Here is a 22384-nt window from a genome sequence, read left to right as displayed (position 1 = left end):
ACCTCATGGGGAATGTGTGATTTTTAATGACGTCATATGTGCCCTCGTAATGGTCATAATTGCATATGTAGAACGACGCCACATCCAATCAGTATGAAATTTTTTTAGGGTCATCTCGGGATAAAATGGTCCACAGGAAAAAAAAAATTCATGACGTCATCAGTCACATGATTCGGCAGCCATATTGTTAAAAAAAAATTTTTTTACCTTTAAAAATCATCTCTGAAGTGGCTGAGCAAAACTTTACAAGCATGACTGCCTGTCCATGAGAAACAAAAGGTTCACACATATATCATAGGTCACATGGTTTGGCAGCCTATTGGATTTGGCAGCCATAAAACCTATAAAAATACACCACTCAAAAGAAGTCCTGGTGAGGGTCTGCAATCTCTGATTGCTGTTTTTCTTGTTGTTTTTAATTTTTTTCCCCCTTTTCATGAAAAACGTAACAGAAAGGTAACATTGTCTGCCTGGATGATAAATATATGCATTAATTTAATTTGCGAATAAAATATGTTGTATTCTAATGCTCGAAGTGAAGAAGAAGATTCTACAAAATGGAAAAAAAATTAATCCAATGTTTCAGTCAAGCATTTTGGGTGTGGGTACATTAATTATTTTAACTTCGATTTTTCTCTTGCAGGAAGGGTTTACAGAGTACGACTTTGAAAATCGACTTCAAGTCCGTCTGCATGCAGCTCTTGTTCCACTCAAAGACATCATTCCCCATTGAGGTTGTCTTATCCTGTTCAGTGACCTACTGTCCTCATTCCTGAATCATGTGGATCCGATGAAGACTGCATGTTCGTGGTTCTCACAGATGAGGCATTGAATATGGGTACAGTAACTTGTGCCACTCTGTTGAGGTCATGGCCTTTTGCACATCCACTCAGTCACCACATTTTTCAGGAAAACATTATCTGATGAAAAACAGCAAATAATATAAAAATGAATTCTACTCACTGAACATGCAAAAAAAATTAAAAACCCCTTCTAGAATTGCCATTGTCAGAAAAGAAAGGTAATCAAAACGAGGCACGTAGAAACGATGAAATAATCAGTGTATAAAGAGGAAGAAAAAAAGCACACAAGAAATGAATGCACAGTCGTAAAATTCAGCTTGCGTGGTGAAAATTTGTGACATTTTAGTACAAGAAGAGGAAAGTCTATCAGACAGGAATGCTGGTTCTCAATGTGTCCTGAACCACTACCCCAAAGTCTCTTTTTTTTTTTTTGGACACAAGAGCCAACATGAAGATGTATGTACCCAGTGGAGAGAAGCGCAACAAGAAATTGCACAGGAAATTTTATGGATATACAACATTTTCCTTCCTGAATCAAAAAATAATAATAAAGGAACGCCCTCTGACTTTGCAGTGCCCGAGAACAACCTCAACTGCTGTCGTGCATTGGCAGAAGGAAAAGGCAGCACTTGTTTATGCCCAGTGTCAGGTGCTAGCTTCCCATCTCATTAAGGTTTGCCATTCCCAGGACAATGGCATTTGATAATGGCTGGAAGGCAGTATCTCCTGCATGGCCAGCACCATGATAAAAAACGAACTCTTAAGAAAATCCAAGCAGTGTTGCATGATACAAACTTTGATAGAATATGCAAGTTCTGCTTTCAATTCAAAAATGAATGAATTGCCATCAAACTTTTAGGACTGAACCTGTCATTAGCATGAAGGTGGACTAAACTTAAAAGCCTAGTTTCACCCAAGCAAGTCCATTGGGTAAGCGAATGAAATTTTGCCTGAGACAAGATCTGCTCTCACACTAAATTGGCAGGGTAGATCCCAGTACAATCTTTGAGCGGGTAAGGGAGGGTTGGATGCACCTTAGAAACACACACACACAAACACACACACACACACACACACACACACACACACACACACACACACACACACACACACACACACACAAACACACACACACTCCTGTGAATGTCTCAAATGCACACCAAACCAAGAATTGTATCCCAAATGAAAGTCTCAAATTTTGGGGAAGTTGAAAGTTTTCCAAGGCATATCACCATCATTCTTAAATTAAGTTTTATTATTGATATTTCAAAATTTGAATTCAGAAACTTCTGGAAGCCTATAATGGCAACATTATGTTCTTATTATGTTCTTTTTTTTGTACACTGCCTCTTCTTATTCCATCTTCAGGCTCTGTATGACGTCATCCTCAAAAGCTAACACCAAATGATCTCATTGAAAGTTTTACTTGTGACATTGACCTTCCACGTATGAAAATGTGGTACATCAAATTTTTGGGCAATTTGCTCAGGGGTTTGGAATTGTATAGAAATAAGAGAAAAGGCTACATACATTCACACCTCGTGTATAATATGTCATTCCACTAGGTATACCAAGAGCACAAATTTTTCTCATTGCCAAAATTTACTCTTAAAAAAAACTGAAGTAAGGACGACGAAACAGCGGATTCAGGGAGATAATACCACAATTTCATGTCGGTGGGCAAACCAGTCTGGACTTGGGCAAAGTGGGCAGATGAGGGTTTCTTGAGGAACATGTGTGAACTGAAGTGGTTAAGAAAGGGCCAATGTAGAAGAGAGTAGGAAAACAAAGGACAGTCCTTGGGAATCTGCCTCCTTTCATGAGATTCTAATGGTGCAGAAGACCAGCTCAGAGCAGGAAGCCATTCTCCATGAAGCTGTGTATGAAACCTTCGACAATGATAAGAGTGGTGCAGGTCAGGAATGCCTTGGCTCTATGAAGAATACCCAGATGGTGAATAGCCTTTGATGCCATTTTGACGATGTGATTCTCCTCTGAAAGCTTACAGCAGGGTGAGGCCAGGGAGTTATAGGGACTGCACCTCTCCAGTGGCTATTCACTTCTGCAGTCAACATGTTGTTCTCAATGGAACGCTCTACTTCCCTCTCCCATTGGAGGCTGGAATGCCCCAAGGCAGTGTATTCGGCTCACTCTTGGTCCTCATATGCATAAAACAATCTCTCCAATCTCTTGATAACCCTCTCATGCTTTTCACAAATGACTCGACATTGTGCGTTGCAGTACTTCCATCTTACTCACAGGAACACAGCAGTTGTATCACACTTGATTTAGAATTGATTAGATGCTGATCTGACAAATGGAATATACCTTTCAATCCTAATAGTTATTGGTCTCACCCTCTTGCTCTTGAAGGATTGGAAAGGCAAATCTTTCATGTACCAGTGGTTTAAATGATGCAATGAGTTAAAAATGAGTGAGAAATGACCACACTGTGGTCACAACCTGCGATGCAAAAAAAACAAACCCAAGCACTCCGGCAGTGTATAATCAGCAGAGGTCTTCAGGTCTGTGTTATGCCCACCGAAAAAACCAAGATGGCGGCCATATCATTTTGACTGGGTGCCATGGTTGGTGACCCATCCAGGTTTGTGCCCAATAGCCTCGGAGACTGCTTAGGCAGCACCAACACTCTGCACAGAGTATGTTCCCAATGGATGGATGGATGGTAGGTGGAGTCAAGTGACAAATGTGCGTGTGGTCCAGCAGCTGTCCAACCAATGGGTGCACATTTCAAAAATCGACCCCCAACAACAGCAGCAACGTGTAACTCTTATAGACCTGTGACATGTCACAGGTAAAAATGGCCATCAATGGTGACCATTCTCATTTGCAACCAACTGCTGTCGCTCAAGCAAATACTAAGTATATAAATCAAACAGTTAATTGTGGAGAATCACCGTATTACTACATGGCGAATAATTGGAAATGTGGAAAGAATCATTCACACTTACTTCATATTACGTTTCATGCAGGGTTGGCAGGAAAGGACATCATCTTTGATAAAATGGAAACTCATGTGGCCAGTGCAACAAAGCTCATGGAAACACTACCTGGAGGAGGCAGAGGATTTCTTGAAGAATATTGTGGTTTGTGATGAAACCCCCAGGCCACTATTTCATAGCAGAGTCAAAGTGAGCCAGCATGGAGTAGAGATATTGTTCACTACCCTACTACCCCCCCCTGCCCCACCCCAAAAACATGAAGCTTGAGCTTTCAGCCATAAAGCTTGTGGCAATAGTACTTGAATGGTGCAGAACTTCAACTTGGGGAAACCATCAATGCACATACAGTACGACATTTTTTTAGGCAATGGGGATATGCTGATGGTTAGGTATGCCATTTCAGGATGAGACTTACTGCATGATCCTGCTCCCCCTCACTGCAAATGTTATCACGACCTCTCCAGTGGAGATTGATTCGGAAGTTTGAAACCGTCCTCCGTACAATGCCGACTTTTCAACTTGTCGTTTTAATTTATTTGGACAGTTGGGCTGCCCGTCCGTATGATGAAGGCCACCCTCGTGCCTCAAAGTCAGTCATGCCCCGTTTTCTGTACGTCAATTTTAATTTGCTTGGTGCTAAACTATCGTCGTCCGCACCTCCTCTTCATGATAAAGAACAATAATTTGAACATCACTGTTTTCCACAGTAACAAGTCCATCAGGTGTCACGTTTCAGATGGTCAGCGTTTTCACTTGACTTCTTAGCAGTCGACTCGTCTGCCAAAATCAAATCTGTCTTTCATGGCATGCTGTGTTCGACTATTGTATGTCAAAGCTACATTGATCCAATGTGCGTTCTTGGTCGATTCCAGCAATTTAATGTGGTTTTGAAACTGTCCTTGAAATGTCACATGGTTCTTCCACAAGACAAGTGACAGTCTGTAGCCCAAAACTTTTCATGACTTGTAGCTTGGTGGAGTATCAATTGGTCACAGAGGGATCCTATCATTATGAATCTCCTAAACACCATGTATTCTTGTCTCCATCCAGACACCAGTGGTGTACATCATTGTCTGTATTCCTCATATGGCAGTTTTTTGCTAAACCTTCAGGACTCCATTACTATTCCTTTTTTCACCCCTGTCAGATCTGAGTGGAATGGGAGATGGGCCTCGGTGTCCACCAAAAGTGCAATCAATTTATGATTGCACTCCTCTTTGTTATTTTTATCCAGTTGCACTCCCTTTATCTGCAGGGAATACAGGAAGTTCATTTCTTGCCCATAAAGAATGAAGTGTATGAAAGTTGAAAATATCTGTTAACCAAAATACCTTGGGGGGGGGGGGTTACATTTGACCGGACCTTGACCTACAAAGATCACCTACAAATATGCAAGGAGGTCAGGGCAAGGGTAAACCTCGTCTGGAAACTGTCCGAAACATTGTGGGGAGCAGGCGCTAATACCTTATGCACAGCAACTCTCACCCTTACATACTGTACTCGACTGCAGGGTATTGCATGCCAGTCTGGTCGGCGAGTGCCCATACAAAGGCCATCGACATTCAGTTAAATTCCGTGACGAGAACAGTGTCTGGAACCCTCAAGTCAACAAAGACTGGGTGGCTCCCTATCCTCTCCAACATTGCTCTGCCAGCCATCCATAGAGATGTGCTGTCATCCCCATACATACTTCAGCCGTATTTCAGCTCCCAAAATTTCAGCCCAGCGTCTTCTCGTTGAATATCTGCGCTGCCGGCTCAAGCCCCAAAAACCACCATGGAACCACACCGAGCTCTTTACTGGAGCCCATCAAAGCGAAGCCGACTTGTGGATGGCCAGCTGGGAGGCTGCCACAGCTCCTAATAAACATATTGTACATGATTCAACCATTGCTCCACCCCGTTTTAGACTCCCATGTAGGCAACGGACAACTCTCAACAGGCTCCGCACTGGACAAGGCCGTTGCGGCAGCACCCTCCACCGATGAAGGATGATGCCGGCCGGATGCACTCTTTGATTGTTGAGTCCAGACGATGGAGCACATCATGTCACACTGTCCCTTGCAGCAGCTATCGGGAGGACTTTTAGCCCTGAGGCAGCCACATGGCTGCAGAACCTAGACATCCAACTTTAGCGCACCCCATATGGGCCATACACAAGCAGAGGTAGTTGAATGAAGTGGTGCATATTCTTATGGCCCAAGGTTGCTTTCTCCCCGTCCAATCACTTTTGGGTGAGGTAAAATTCCCGTCACACAGGAAGCCAATAAATTAGATTAGATTAGAAACCAGACGACAAATCGTACAATTAAATATTTTCAACGTAGCATTAGAACAGATTTATTAATGATCATATTGAGCAGAGCTCTGTTCCTACTACGACGGAGGTGGGGGGTGACTTTGCCATTTGAAATACTGTGGAATGGCATGTTTGCTACATTAAGGACACGTATACATAAACACACACGACTGACCCTCAAGACGATTTCAATAAACTGAAAGACACTTTTGATACTAAGTTAAATTGAATACCAAGAATGTGCAAGAAGGAAAAATGGTGAATGTTAAATCTGAGCTTAAAACAACACTCTCCATCAAGTCAGTCATCACGTGTTGCCAGCATACAGTACAGCTTGCATTACTCAAAACAAGGCACTTTTCTATTCCTGAGAGCTTCTTCCACATGAGCTCAATGCTCTATTAATGAAAAACCTTATGATGCAGCATACATGTACCTTGAATAGCATATTTTGATTGATCAGTGGCACTTGAGAAAAGAAAAGATTGCACTCTCTGGTGTGAGATTTTTTTTTTTAAAACAATCATTTTCTTCGGCCCTTCAGCTCCTGTCTCTTCCGCCGAGAGCTCGGTACTTCCAGAGTGGCAGCTTTGAAACAAATCACACAAGTTGCAGCTCTTGCAGTGTTGAGCTACGAGCAGGAGAAGCGGAAGAAAAATAAGTTGGAAGGCCATAGGAAAATAAGCAATTTTTACTTTGGCATGAGACCAGAGGTGGGAATGTTTTCTTTTCTCAATCGCTGAAACCACAGTGAAGCGGTTTTCAGGATGTTCATAGCTGCTGTGACGATGAAAAGGCCGCTTCCTTACACGCCACTCTTGCATTTGTCTAGGTTCACGTTCCTGACCAAAGTTCCTTAAACTTTCACCTGAGCAACAGCGCAGCTTAAACTTTCCTTGATTGATCAATATTTTTAGGAGATGATTTTTATGTTCAAACTGATTGTTGAAACAATAAGTTTTAATGTCATGAACAGGTGTATTGATGCTTGGACGAAGGCAAACAAAATAACAAATTCTGCTACGGTCCTTCTTGCCTCGCATGAACCTGCATGGTCCGACCTCCTCAGTTAGCTCAAGGTTCTTGGGAAATTAAATAGTTGTTAATTAACGTTTCAAACAAGTAGATACCGCACAATATCAGTTAAGATGAATATTCTTTAAATTATGGAATGAATAAACTTCTTGAATCGAATATATACACAATTCTTTCCAATTTACGACACATTGAGCAAGGGAAAACACTGGAATGTTTGCCACCGCATCTTCCAGCCTCGTTAGTGCGCTCAGGATTTGACCTACAATCACTGGATTCATATCGGCCTTACGCTATTCAACATATTACAATCCCAGCCAATATCAAATCATATATTATATATAAATATAAATATAATGCTACTGTATTGTGCGACTGTGCCATGTTCTGTAAATTACCGAGCTGCCAGTTGTTTGTTTTTATTTCTCATCACAAAACTGAAAGCAGTGCATTACTTATTAGCGCGTCTTCAGCAGGTGCCATTCTTTGCCGATCACTGTTTTAATCACACGTGCAAGTTGGTTTTAACCACTCGATACTTCACACGTTTATTGGACTTTATAAGGGATTGTTTACTGTGTCTGTGTTTGATTATTCTTCACCGATCTATAAATCACACACCTCATGAACTGGGCCAAATGGCGTCGTCCTGTGTTAAACACGATTTGTTGAGCTCGTAAAGCACTTTTTTTGAGAACTGGATTGAGGTTTGTTTTTTTTTAAAAATTGTAGTTTGTGTGTTGTTTTCAAGATTAGTGCATCAGGGTTATTATGACAGCAATACTTTGAATGACTCGACTCGAATCGAGGCTAAAATAGATGATTAGTACATCCAGTAAGTATGTTTAGCACTCTATGTGTTGCAGGAAAATGTGAGTGTTATGTTTCGGTGTAACTTATAGCACGACTGATCCCCAGCAACAGGGGATAGGATGTGTGCGCGATATGAAAAGCCAATTACAAGTGACTTTTTGTTTTCATTTATATGTGAAATAAATGGAGGTCAAATGGGAAAATGCGTTTCTACTGTACAGAGTGAAAAACTCACTATTTTCATTTCCATCATCACGGAACGAAACAGGAAACGATTTGCACTTTTTCCATTTCCAGCTCAAAAAACAAGCGCATGCGCACACACACACGCACACCTATAATGTTATGGTTTTGAAAACTTTCCCCAGGGGCCAGGGGGAGAGCATACATGGACACGTTGGTGAACCAGAGATCAGTTCTTTCATTTATCTTTGTGTAGATAGTCCTTGGTCCCTTGTCAAGGGGTTGTTCGGGGGTGGGGGACATGCGTAGGTTAGCTTGTATTTCCCCAGTGTGATGCCTCCCCCCTCCCCTTTCAATCTTTCCCTCCCCCCCTTTCAATCTTTCCCTCCCCCCTTTCAATCTTTCCCTCTCCCTCTCCCCTTTCCCTCCCCCTCTCCCCTTTCCCTCCCCCTCTCCTCTTTCCCTCCCCCTCTCCCCTTTCAATTTTTCCCTCCCCCTCCCCTTTCAATCTTTCCCTCCCCCTTTCAATCTTTCCCTCCTCCCCTTTACCTCCCTCCCCTTTCAATCTTTCCCTCCCCTCCCCTTTCAATCATTCCCTCCCCCTCCCCTTTCAATATTTCCCTCCACCCCTCCTTTCAATCTTTCCCTCCCCCTCCCCTTTCAATCTTTCCCTCCCCCTCCCCTTTCAATCTTTCCCTCCCCTCCCCTTTCAATCTTTCCCTCCCCCTCCCTTTCAATCTTTCCCTCCTTTCAATCTTTCCCTCCCCCTCCCCTTTCAATCTTTCCCTCCCCCCTCCCCTTTCAATCTTTCCCTCCCCTTTCAATCTTTCCCTCCCCCTCCCCTTTCAATCTTTCCCTCCCCCTCCCCTTTCAATCTTTCCCTCCCCCTCCCTTTCAATCTTTCCCTCCCCTCCCCTTTCAATCTTTCCCTCCCCCTCCCCTTTCAATCTTTCCCTCCCCCTCCCCTTTCAATCTTTCCCTCCCCTCCCCTTTCAATCTTTCCCTCCCCCTCCCCTTTCAATCTTTCCCTCCCCCTCCCCTTTCAATCTTTCCCTCCCCACTCCCCTTTCAATCTTACCCCTCCCCCTCCCCTTTCAATCTCACCCCACCCCTTTCAATCCTTCCCTCCCCCTCCCCTTTCAATCTCTCCCCTCCCCTCCCCTTTCAATCTTTCCCTCCCCTCCCCTTTCAATCTTTCCCTCCCCCTCCCCTTTCAATCTTTCCCTCCCCTCCCCTTTCAATCTTTCCCTCCCCCTCCCCTTTCAATCTTTCCCTCCCCCTCCCCTTTCAATCTTTCCCTCCCCTCCCCTTTCAATCTTTCCCTCCCCTCCCCTTTCAATCTTTCCCTCCCCTCCCCTTTCAATCTTTCCCTCCCCTCCCCTTTCAATCTTTCCCTCCCCCTCCCCTTTCAATCTTTCCCTCCCCCTCCCCTTTCAATCTTTCCCTCCCCTCCCCTTTCAATCTTTCCCTCCCCTCCCCTTTCAATCTTTCCCTCCCCTCCCCTTTCAATCTTTCCCTCCCCTCCCCTTTCAATCTTTCCCTCCCCCTCCCCTTTCAATCTTTCCCTCCCCCTCCCCTTTCAATCTTTCCCTCCCCCTCCCCTTTCAATCTTTCCCTCCCCTTGCAATCTTTCCCTCCCCTCCCCTTTCAATCTTTCCCTCCCCCTCCCCTTTCAATCTTTCCCTCCCCTCCCCTTTCAATCTTTCCCTCCCCCTCCCCTTTCAATCTTTCCCTCCCCTCCCCTTTCAATCTTTCCCTCCCCTCCCCTTTCAATCTTTCCCTCCCCTTTCAATTTTTCTTTCCCCTTTCAATTTTTCTTTCCCCCTCCCCTTTCAATCTTTCTTCCCCCCTCTTTCAATCTTTCTTTCCCCCCTCCCCTTTCAATCTTTCTTCCCCCCTCCCCTTTCAATCTTTCTTCCCCCCTCCCCTTTCAATCTTTCTTCCCCCTCCCCTTTCAATCTTTCTTCCCCCCTCCCCTTTCAATCTTTCTTCCCCCCTCCCCTTTCAATCTTTCTTCCCCCTCCCCTTTCAATCTTTCTTCCCCCCCTCCCCTTTCAATCTTTCTTCCCCCCTCCCCTTTCAATCTTTCTTCCCCCCTCCCCTTTCAATCTTTCCCTCCCCCCTCCCCTTTCAATCTTTCCCTCCCCCCTCCCCTTTCAATCTTTCCCTCTCCCCCTTCCCCCTAATCGGTCCGTTACCCACCCATCTCTGCTCTTTTCGACAATCCCTCCTTCACCCCATCAGTCTTACCTTTATCCCCATGGCCGTTCGGTTGTCCCTCACTCTGACAGCAATCCTCTCCGTTTTCCCTCCATTGTTTAATCTGGCACGTTCGATCCGTCTGTGGTCGTTAATCCTCTGGGCCGATCGGATTACCTTCATTGCATGGGACTATGTCCATTCTCACATGCGTGTTGTGATTGTTCGTGGCATAGGGATCGCAGGCAGAGTACAGTGATGACTGTACAGTGAACGATTGCCCGTGAAGGGGGCGGGGACTCCCGTTGCGGCCTTAGGCGGTGAAGGGGGCGGAGACTCCCGTTGCGGCCATGGGCGCGTGAAGGGGCGGGGACTCCCGTTGCGACCTTGGGCGGGGACTCCCGTTGCGGCCTTGGGCGGTGAAGGGGGTGGAGACTCCCGTTGCGGCCTTGGGCGGTGAAGGGGGTGGAGACTCCCGTTGCGGCCTTGGGCGGTGAAGGGGCGGGGACTCCCGTTGCGACCTTGGGCGGTGAAGGGGGTGGAGACTCCCGTTGCGGCCTTGGGCGCGTGAAGGGCGAGGCGGGGCGGGGCTGCGTTGAACTTGAATGTTTCCTCAGAATGACGCAGCATTTTCCACAAGCTGCGTGGCGGACGCGCACCGACGAGGAGGCGGCTCGCACGAGTCGAGAGGAGGGAAAAGCGATTTATGAAGAGGACAGAAGCGCCAGAATGCAGTGAAGGTAATCCGATCGGCCCTAAAGATGAACGACCACAGACGGATCGAACGTGCCAGATTAAACAATGGAGGGAAAACGGAGAGGGATGCTGTCAGAGCGAACGCCCGAGGGACCGAAGGTAAGACTGATGAGGTGAAGCAAGAGCAGAGGAGGTGGGGTGCAGGGGGTAATGGACCGATGGGGGCGAAGAAAGATTGAATGAAGCAGGGGTTGGTGTGTGTGGTGGGGTGTGGTTGTGTGTAGGAAGACATCACACCGGTATAGATAGCAATTGACTCGGATTTCACGGGTTTGACCCGTTTCGTTTGTGGTGTGGTCCAAACCCGTAATGGATGTGTAGAAAGTTTAATCTATTTACGAACGCAATGTTTCACTTCCATTGCACTCGCAAGGATTGACACACACACACACACACACACACACACACACACACACACACACACACACACACACACACACACACACACACACACACACACACACACACTGATAAACCTATAGCGACGTGTACTCGACATGCGAGCGATCGCCGGTCTTCCATTGTCTCGTCTCTTGGTTGTGTGACGTCATGAGCTTTCCCTCACTGAACGCCACGTGGACGTCCTCGAGCACTCCGCACGCAGTACATACGTCACTTCCGATCACGTGGAACATATTGTCGTCGTCACGAATCAATCGATCTGTGTGCTTTCCACTTGTTGGTGATATTTATCAGTACTTTAGAATATTTCAAATGGCAGGATTTGATTTGATTAATACAAGATATCCACAAATTACCAAATTCAAACTGTAATTTAATAAAAAACTAATTAAATAGGATACATGACCCATCTTATGACAAAGACCTACAGGCTTGAGTGCAGTGCAGTGCAGTGCCCCATTTCACGAATGCTTATTACCGTTTGAATTTGGAAGGGCAATTGGTGGCATGAGATATCGTTTATGTTGTTTCGTATGCAGCCTGTGCTTGCATCATGTTTCTGGGAGTGCGGTTGTGCCGCTGATACGGTGTCCCTTACCAGAAAGCTGATATCTCGTTTTGCCGACCTCGGAAGGATGATTGGCTGAGTCAACCCACCTGATGATATTTCAACGGAGAGACCGGCTCAAACTCAAAAGCATAAGATCTTAAGCCAGGCACCTTAACCGTTCAGCCAACACCAGGCTTGTATGGTTGATGAGAAGGGCAGACATGGAGCCACGATTGAGCCTTCTCTTTACAGTAGTTCAATGTTAAGCACATACTTGTCCTGCCTCACAGTAATGGCAAAGAGGAAAGTATCTTCTCACAAGAACGAGATTGATTACCGAGGGTGCTTGTCAAATGAGGTCACCTGCAAAACCTTGGGTCACAAGTTTGACCCTCCAAGAGATCTCGTCAGAAAGGCCATGAAAGCCTGTGGTGAAGTGACTCATCCGTCAGGTCGTGGCCATGTTAGTTAGTTTGATCTCTGCTCGTTTGGTGTTTCACCATCGTTGAGACGAGTCTATCCTGAGACCGTAACGGTAAAGTAAACATTTGAGATGTGTTCTGAACAACTGCAAGACCACCTTGTCAATGAACCACTATCTTGGTATTCTGGTGTATTTTGTGTCACCACTGACATCTTGAATAACGTTTTTACAAAGTTTGGTAAAAAAAAAAAAACCCAAAAAACCCACTTTTAATTCCTACCAACCAACCCGGTTTTCGTCACCTCTAACTTGCCATGTATGCATCGGGGAAATACAAACGAACCAACGCATGCACCCCTGAACAACCCCTTGACAAGGGATCAAGGACTATCGATACAAAGACTAAATCACTGATCCTTGGCTCACCTACGTGCCCATGTATGCTCTCCCCCTGGGGTAAGTTTTCAAAACCATAACAACAATATATATTCATACATAAAATGTAAATACAGTTTGGTGCAAAAGTACGAGTCAAGTGAAGGAGGAAATTTTATTACTGGGGACGTGACAAAGTAAATCATTGTCCTGTTAAACTAAAAGCACTTTCAAGGGGTTTCCATGAACTCTTAAGGATGTCACAACACTTATAATAGGAAAAATCAAATCTATGTTCACATAATATAATCAATAATCAGGGTGAGCCCCTTTTGCCTTGAGAACTGTCTCAACTCCATTTTAGATTGATTTAATTAGTTTATGGATTATGTTTGAGTCAATCTTTTCCCCCAATAGTGTTGTAATGCACTCCAGAGCAAAGTCAGACTGCTCACATACATTTTATCTTTCTCTCAAATGTATTCACCCTTTATTTATTCCATAAAGACAAAGTGTGAGTCAATAATAATAATAATAACTATATCTTCAATATTATGACAAGTTAGTGTTTGAAATTGTGATTTGACACAGCTTGGCATTCATTTCAGTGGACTCGTGCTTTTGCACCCCACTGTATGTATGTACTGTAAATAAAATAACGAGGTAACAAAGCAAAGTGAAAGGTTGTTGTGATGAATTTGCATCTTTGCTTTGTATGTTTAATTCATAACTTGCAATGTATGAGTTTGTTACAAATAGAAAATTTCACAAATCAACTTGTCATTTTAAAATTGAAGTGGAATAGTTAAGAAACTGATACCACTGTGTTATTGTTGTTGAATATATTTCTACAAGCATGAACAGTAAATACTTTGAAATGCATGTGCTTTATTATGTGGTTGTGATTTGTCACGTAATTTGAGAGATTTGTTACGAGAAATGCCCGCACCCAATGGGAGTGGCAGGGGAGGGGGGGGGTTCATGTTTGTGCATGCGCGTATCATGTGGAGAGCGGTGTTAATATATTTCTCCTGCTTTGAAACGATGTCAAGCTCGCTTGCTCGTGGTGTTGAACAAAACGATATTTTTTCCCAGAAATATTGATGCCAGCGAGATACAAACTAGGGACCTGCAGTTCCACAGGCGTGCGAGTTAACCGCTCATCCATATGGTCAAACACCATTGAGTGTGAAGAAAAAAGTATATACACGAAATGTATATCGTACAATCTCATCTGCACGGAAGCAAAATGACTGTTCATAAGGGGTGGAATGAGTGTTTTTTTTGCTGGAAAACACCCCCTAAACAAAGGTTTACAAAAGTCATAACACCGACGACAAACAACAAACACACAAGGGTGGGTTTGCAGTCAAACCTCAGCCACGTTCCCCATTACGGGTTACAACGTACGGGCTTCCGGAGAGTGATGACTTCGTGTATTCTAATAATTTCTCGATTTCTTATGCGCATTTATAGATAAATACAATGGCCCAAGATATGATCGTTTTCATATTAGACGGTGTATAAATTTCGGGAACATCAGAGTGCTGGTATGCTCCGAACCAGGAAGTAAATTTTTTTCTCTCTCTTCTCTTCTCTTTTTGTTTTTCCTTGCCACGACATTGCGAAAAGGTAAAATACGTTGGCGCTAATTGAATAATTGGGTATTAAAAATAAATTGCGAATAATGGTAACTGCGAATAATATCGAACTTCCGGGTCGCGTACGTACGGGCACGCGAGGGTGAAGAAACGGCCTGTGTGGTTTATTTATTTATTATTCTTATTATTATTATTATTATTTTTTTACAGGCGTGTACTAGTCTATCTATAATTCCAGCAATCTCTGTGTGTGTGTGTGACCGCTGTTTCTCGACGACCGCCGGTCCGATCGGATTGAAACTTGCCAGGAATATTGTCAGGGACCCGCGGACGTGCCTTTTCGAGGTTTGATATCGATCGGACGAGCGGTTCCCAAGTTATGGCCACTTATCTGTCGACTAATGACAGGACACGTTGTGATGACGTCAGGAATGACGGCAAAATAAATGTTTTTTTTTTTTTTTTTTTTTTTTTTTTTTTTTTGCACGATTGGCAGTCCGATGTGATTGAAACTTGCCAGGAATATTGCTGGTGACCCGTGGATGTGCCTTTTCAAGGTTTGATATTAATCGGATAAGCAGTTCCCAAGTTACGGCCATTTATCTGTCGACCAATGACAAGACACGGTGCTTTGACGTCACGAATGACGTCACAATTAATGTTTATTTATGTATTTATTATTATTATTTTTTTTTTTTTTTGCATGATTGACGGTCCAATCTGATTGAAACTTGCCAGGATTATTGCTGGGGACCCGCGGATGTGCCTTTTCGAGGTTTGATATTAATCGGACGAGCGGTTTCCAAGTTACAGCCATTTATCTGTCGACCAATATTTGCGAGAGAGGGGGACGGGAGAGGGGGATGAGAGAGGGATGGGGGAGGGGGGGGATGAGAGAGGGGCGAGAGAGGAGGGGAGAGCGAGGGGTGGGAGTGGGGACGGGAGAGGGGGATGAGAGAGGGGCGAGAGAGGAGGGGAGACGAGGGGTGGGAGTGGGGACGAGAGAGGGGGTGTGAGAGGGGGGTGTGAGAGAGGAGGGGCGGAGACTCGGGGTGAGAGAGGGGGTGAGAGAGAGAGGTGGCGTCACAATTCAAGAGAGAGGGAGAGAGGAGGGGGCGAGAGAGGAGGGGCGAGACTAGGGGGGAGCGAGGGGGGGTGAGAGAGAGGGGGCGTCACAATTCTTCTTCATTTGATATGACGTCACAATTGACGCTGGAGACCTGAATATGTTTCCCAGGTGTTTCCCAAGTGATGGCCATTGATGATACGGTTGGTCCGATCTAATTGAAATAATGCCCCAAATCCAGTCATCGTTTACGCACCTACGGGCCCGTACTAGTATCTATAATTCCAGCAATCTCTGTGTGTCTGTCTGTCTGTCTGTTTGTCTGTGACTGCCATTTCTCGACGACCGCTGGTCCGATCTGATTGAAACTTGCCAGGAATATTGCCCGGGCCCCGCAGATGTGCCTTTTCGAGGTTTGAAATCGATCGGACAAGCGGTTCCCAAGTTACGGCCGTGTATCTGTGAACCAATGACAGGACACGGTGCTATGACATCACGAATGACGTCACAATTAATGTTTATTTGATTTTTTTTTTTTTGAAGGATTGACGTTACAATTCTTCTTCTTCGTTTGGTATGACGTCACAATCGACACTGAGGACCTGGGTATGTGCCATACCTGGGTATGTGCCAAACTCCCAAGGTTTGATTATTATTCAAATTATTAATTAATCCCAAGGTTTGAATTTTCCCGAGGGAAACAGCTGTTTCCCAAGGGTTTGAAAGCTGTTTTTTCCCAAAGTTGGAATTAATCGTTGTGCTTGGTCGACATTTGTGAATACATTTACAGAGAGAGGGACGAGAGAGGGGGGGAGGGAGAAGGGCGAGAAAGGGGGGGGCAAGAGAGGGGAGAGAGGAGGGTGAGAGGGGGGAAAAGAGAAGGGAGAGGGGGGCAAGAGAGGGGAGGGAGAGAGGAGAGGTGACAGGAGGGGGAGAGAGAAGGGTGAGGGGGGTGAGAGGGGGCAAGAGAAGGGAGAGAGGAGGGGGGAGAGAGAAGGGCGAGAGAGGGGGGTGAGGGGAGGGGGAGAGAGAGGAGCAGGGAATAGAGGGATGGGAGAGGGGGCGAGAGAGGAGGGGCGAGAGAGGAGGGGGCAAGGGAGAGGGGCGTCACAATTCTTCTTCTTCTTCGTTTGATATGACGTCACAATTCATGCTGGGGACCTGATACTGCAGGCACGAAGCTGCACATACTGGCACGGCCCTACGGGCCCGCCCCTACGGACCCGCACTAGTATATATGAAGAGGGGACATAACTACGATGACTATCAAGGACAACTTACCTGCACATCCACAAACAAGGAAAGCCTACCTGTATATTCAGCTCCAAGGACAATGCATCTGCACATCCACCAAGGACAACATAACTGCACAACAAGGATATTTTGACGTCCACGGGACTTGAACAGTCCCGCCAACGTAGAATGAACCAAAACGATGGAGGCGGTTTATTTATTTATAACCCAAACATGGCGGTTCTAATCGCTCTACCGCAAACGGGACGAGGAAAGTGGCACGAGTCACTTTTCACTGAGTTGATGATGTTTATTTGTTTTTCAAATTATTACCAGAAATAACAAGACTCGGCAAGAAGAGGGATCCGGGGCGATTCGACGGGATGGTGTGGGATCGGGCGTGGGGAAAAACAGACAATTCCAATGAATATACCCTCTAAGGGTTCTCAAACCCTCTAAGGCGCCAATCTCACACAACACACACACACACACACACACACACACACACACACACACACACACACACACACACACACACACACACACACACACACACACACACACACACACACACACACACACACACACACACACACACAACGTAGCTATTTCTGGTGGTCAGGCTGGACCGTGGTGTGGACGCAACTGTCCCTGGATCGGCGTCGGACGAGCCGGCCTTGCTCTCGCCGGGGGGGGGGGGGCAGGAGAAACCGCGGTGCTGTCGACCTCCTGGTCCTGGCCCAAGTCCGCCCACAGCCGCCAGGGAACCAGCTCCGGCGCCAAGCCGCGAGCAGGAGAGGGAGGCAGATCCGCCCGCCGCCCGACCCCGCACTCCGAGTCAGCAGAACCCCAGAGCCAACCAAGGCGAGGCTCGGCAAGGCTCCAGGACACGATGGAGAACACGATCAACTCAGCACAACAACAAGGACGCTCTCCGCCGCCACAGGGAACCACACCAAAAAAAAACACGATCTTTTGGTTGTAATCTTCTTCTTCTTCCTTTTCGACCCCGAACAGAACCTTTTTATCCTTGGTCCTCGTCACTTCCAATCGAGCCGTTTATTGGCCCACCGCCATCGCCTTCCGCCAATCGTGATCACGGGGCGGAGCCATCCGCTGCACTGTCCTGTGACGTCACGGCCAGTCTTCAGAGAATACCAAAAGGGGTTTACGCAGACACACTTACCCTATCCCGTGTCCCTATCTAATTACGTGACATTTATCATTTCCCCCTTGAAGAAATGAACATTTACTAGACAACTTATCACCACTGAATTGCTACTTATTACATCGAGATCCTGGTAAACTCGAACAGCATGGCATACCTAATTAAACATCCTAATTACCCTTTGAATGCATATCCCCCCCCTCAAACGTAACACTGCCCCCTCCTCTGGTACCGCAGCTCCTGCAAGGTATATCACAAGCGCTACCGTACCAGCCTTAACACTTACTGACTCACACCTAATTAACCTAACGAAATAAAGTAGGAGGGGCAATGGGCAGCGAGTCGCAGATAACTTACCTATCCTGCTTAATGTACTACCCCCTTATGGCCTTATCCTCGCCTAAACAATCATTCGTTTTTTTTATTTTTTTTTATTTTATTTTATCACATGAGAGCACTGAGCGAAGTTGCACTCCATCCTCCGGATCATCGCTCTTGCCCAGCACTCTTCCAGTGATCTGGGGAGGGGAAACAAAAGGTTCCACAAAAACACAACACTTATACTTTACATTCCTACTCTAAGCCTTAACGACACTATTCACAGGATATTTACACTTGACCGCCTCCCCCAGTGGATGCTAATAGACCCAGCGTTACCTGGGGAGCCAATTTTCAAATTTGCTTGCCCCAAAATTATGCGGACATCATGCCCTTGCTGCACCTGTCAAGTTGTGCGGGATCGGGTGGGACTCGCACACCTTCACAACACTCACACCATGGTCATCATCACATTTCTAGGTCATGCTCCTCATTTTAATCATGCAGGCTGAATCCCGTCATGGCCGTGGGGTGGGTTACCACAAGATGATGGGGGCATCTCAGGTGCAACCATGCCCACAGGTAAGCTTTAGTCCAACCCGGACGTTTCTCCGCCCCGCTCCCTTTGATTCCCTCCCCCTGGTAGCCATCAGCTCTAATCCCGTACAACACTCTGGAAGGGGTCTCACTGGCTCCTCTGGCCTTCCTGGGTCGCCAAGGTCCTACCCGCCTTGGTCGCCCAACCAGACCCTCTCCCAGTTGCCTCCAGACACTGTCACCATTAGCCACCAGGTGGTGAATCTCCTTGAAGGGGGTCGCAATTCACGCTCACCGTGAGCTTCAGCAATCCCTGTGGACAAGCACATCATCCCCACCCACAAAACCCACATGACTCCCCCACCCCATCGGCCTTACATGTGACACCTGCATTTCTAACACTTCACCGACCATGACCTTCCCTGTCACCACACCATGTCCAATAAAAAAAACAAAGTGTGCACCATACATTTCACTTCTTAACTTAAAACAACTCACACAGCACTTCTCACCCGATCCACGCACCAGCCATTGGACAGCCACTCGTGCCCGCTTTGTTTCCAATTACCCACTGTCCCGATTGTCACTCTAAAACCCAGCAGAACTTACAAACCCATGCCAATTTTCCCACAATTCATTTTTTTTTCCACCAAAGGAGGGCACTTCGCCACAATCTCAGCAGCCGAGCATGGCCGTATATGCTCAGCCCAATCTAGTCTCCCGGACCCCCGACAGTGATCTCCCGACCCGACCTATGAGAGGGTATCTCGGATAGACCTGGCGGTTCAGCAGGAGGATTCATCCTCTCCGAGTCTAAAAGTGTATTGGAGGGTCCCTCCATCGCCGGGTACCGGCAATATCGTTGCATGTGTCCTCTTCGCCCGCACCGGAAACAACTCCCCATAAAAGGCCCCCGTGGGTATCGGTGTAATGTCTCTTCCGGTTCCGGACCCCCTCGGCCATAACCGAATTGCTCTATTGGCTGGGCTGGACCCCGCCGCTTTGGCGCACTAACTACCAGATTATCCTTTATCAAACTTGACAGTTTCTGGCAAATTTCCTGAAACATTTTGGTAATTCCAATTTCTCCCAGCCCCCCTCCCTGATCCTGGATCTCAGCCTGTCGGATCGTCACCGATGGCCTCTCTGGAACCCGACCCGGCCGACTCCACGAGGCCAGCCTGGCCGCACACTCGGCCGCTCGGTGCACGGTGGGTGGATCCTGTAGCTCCACTAGCCCTCGGACCTCAGGGTCAGGAAGAGCAGCTAAAAATTTCTCTAGTGCCAGTCTGTCCCATGCCTCCACTGTAAGGTCCCGATACGCGATCCTGACTGATTGGTAAATGTCCTGTGCCAGCTCCTGCACTGTCTCACCCGGCTTTAATCTGCGGTGCTGGAGCTGGGCCCGCACCAGATCACAGTTTGCCGCGAACCCAAACCGACGGCTCAACGCCTCGCAAATGTGGGAGCTGGTCAACATCCCCTCCGCGATCACGTTTAACACATCTGCGGCTGGTCCCCGCAACGTTGCCACCAAATTCCCTGTACGTTCCTGCTCATTCCACCCGTTTAGTCGGGAAATGCACTCAAATTGCGTCAGAAAAGCTTCAACGCTCCCTGACCCGTCAATTTACCAGGGGGATCACTTTTACGGTGGCCCGCTTCTCAGTTTCTCCCTTGTCCGAATCCAGCCCAGGGATCAAACACCCTTGTGGCTGCGTATCCAATTTCGGAGCCCACTGTGGCCAAAGATGTTTTGTGGTGAGGGTCTCATGGGTCAATTTTTCCTCCTGTTCCAAACGTTGAATGGACCGATTCACCTCTTCCCGCAGGATCTTCTGGGCCCGCACAACCTCCTCCAAGGCTCCGTCGCGAGTTTGTAGCTGCTCCTCAACCAACCCGGACACTCTACTTACAAAAGACTGCTCTACCAGGCCTTTATCCAAGACTTCATCTTGGCTCATAATTTTATCTTGTTCGTCCAAACGAGCCTCCAATCCTTTTACCTCCTCCGCCAAATTCATCCCTTGCTTCCTCAGCTCTCCCCACTCTTCAACTTGCAGCTGCATACGAGCATCCACACAGGCACGATGACATTCCAGGCTTTCATCCACTTTATCAACCCGAATGTTCGTTGCATCAATTTTATCTACCAATTTTTTTCCGTATATTTTCCCCCTCCAATGTAATTTCTACCTTTGTTTCCTCCAATCTATCCTCGAATTTACTTTGTATTTCTCCCAATTTAACATCCACACACTCCTGCATCTCAGTTTTCATTTTCTCCATCTTTTCCCCCAATTCATCCCTCATTAAATCAATCCGTGCACCCAACTGTACCCCCATTACCCCCAATTGATCTGTCATTTCTGCCCCCTGTGCCGTCATTTTTGCCATTTGTGCCGTCATTTCTGCCCTCTGTGCCGTCATTTCTGCCCTCTGTGTCACGAATTGATTTTCCATTTGTGCCGTCATTTCTGCCATTTGTGCCCCCTGTGCCGTCACGTCTGCCCTCTGTGTCACGAATTGATTTTCCATTTGTGCCGTCATTTCTGCCCTCTGTGTCACGAATTGATTTTCCATTTGTGTTGTCATTTCTGCCATTTGTGCCCCCTGTGCCGTCATTTTTGCCCCCTGTGCCGTAATTGCACTCATTAAACGTTCCAACATTGTCCAGATCGTCATCGTGCCGGTTTCCGGCGCTGCCGGCTCCGTTACGGGCGATGAAGCATGGTCCACGCTCGGAATGGGGGAGGTTCCAACCCTACCCCCGTCTCTCCCCTCTTCCCCCGACTCGCTGCCAGACACGTGGCCTTCCTCCTCAAACATCTGCACATCCGCCATGGTGCAGAAGTCCCGTTTGCCACCAATTAATTTAAATTTCAAAAATCCCGCCAAAATTTTCCCGCGCTCGCGCGCTTTTCTGTAGTACTTTTATATTCCAATTCGTGGCGAGATTTTAATCCTGGTATATAATTTAGAGGGGTTCGAACATCCCACTCCTGACAGCAATGTGACGTCCACGGGACTTGAACAGTCCCGCCAACGTAGAATGAGCCGAAACGATGGAGGCGGTTTATTTATTTATAACCCAAACATGGTGGTTCTAATCGCTCTACCGCAAACGGGACGAGGAAGGTGGCACGAGTCACTTTTCACTGAGTTGATGATGTTTATTTGTTTTTCTAATTATTACCAGAAATAACAAGACTCGGCAAGAAGAGGGATCCGGGGCGATTCGACGGGATGGTGTGGGATCGGGCGTGGGGAAAAACACAGACAATTCCAATGAATATACAGTTCTCAAACCCTCTAAGGCGCCAAACACACACACACAAACACACACACACACACACACACACACACACACACACACACACACACACACACACACACACACACACACACACACACACACACACACACACACACACAACGTAGCTATTTCTGGTGGTCAGGCTGGACCGTGGTGTGGACGCAACTGTCCCTGGATCGGCGTCGGACGAGCCGGCCTTGCTCTCGCCAGGGGGGGGGGGCAGGAGAAACCGCGGTGATGTCGACCTCCTGGTCCTGGCCCAAGTCCGCCCACAGCCGCCAGGGAACCAGCTCCGGCGCCAAGCCGCGAGCAGGAGAGGGAGGCAGGTCCGCCCGACCCCGCAC

The 22384-nt window shown here is 46.8% G+C and overlaps 1 protein-coding gene across 2 annotated transcripts in view; it reads left to right on the top strand.

Annotated features, from left to right (window-relative positions):
• The window catches only part of TTC39C (tetratricopeptide repeat domain 39C), a 104725-nt gene extending 96610 nt beyond the window's left edge, over nt 1-8115 (top strand). For both annotated transcript variants that reach the window (XM_085875858.1, XM_085875869.1), the window contains one exon: nt 644-8115. In XM_085875858.1, coding sequence (XP_085731984.1) covers nt 644-733 — 90 coding nt within the window. In that variant the 3' untranslated portion in view covers nt 734-8115. The remainder of the gene's footprint in view (nt 1-643) is intronic.
• Nucleotides 8116-22384: the final 14269 nt, after the last annotated feature.

This window comes from Eptatretus burgeri, chromosome 1 (genome assembly GCF_056783735.1).
Source record: "Eptatretus burgeri isolate ZD-2024b chromosome 1, Ebu_testis_v1, whole genome shotgun sequence".
Lineage (NCBI taxonomy): Eukaryota > Metazoa > Chordata > Myxini > Myxiniformes > Myxinidae > Eptatretus > Eptatretus burgeri.
This window is presented reverse-complemented; position numbering and strand designations above follow the sequence as displayed.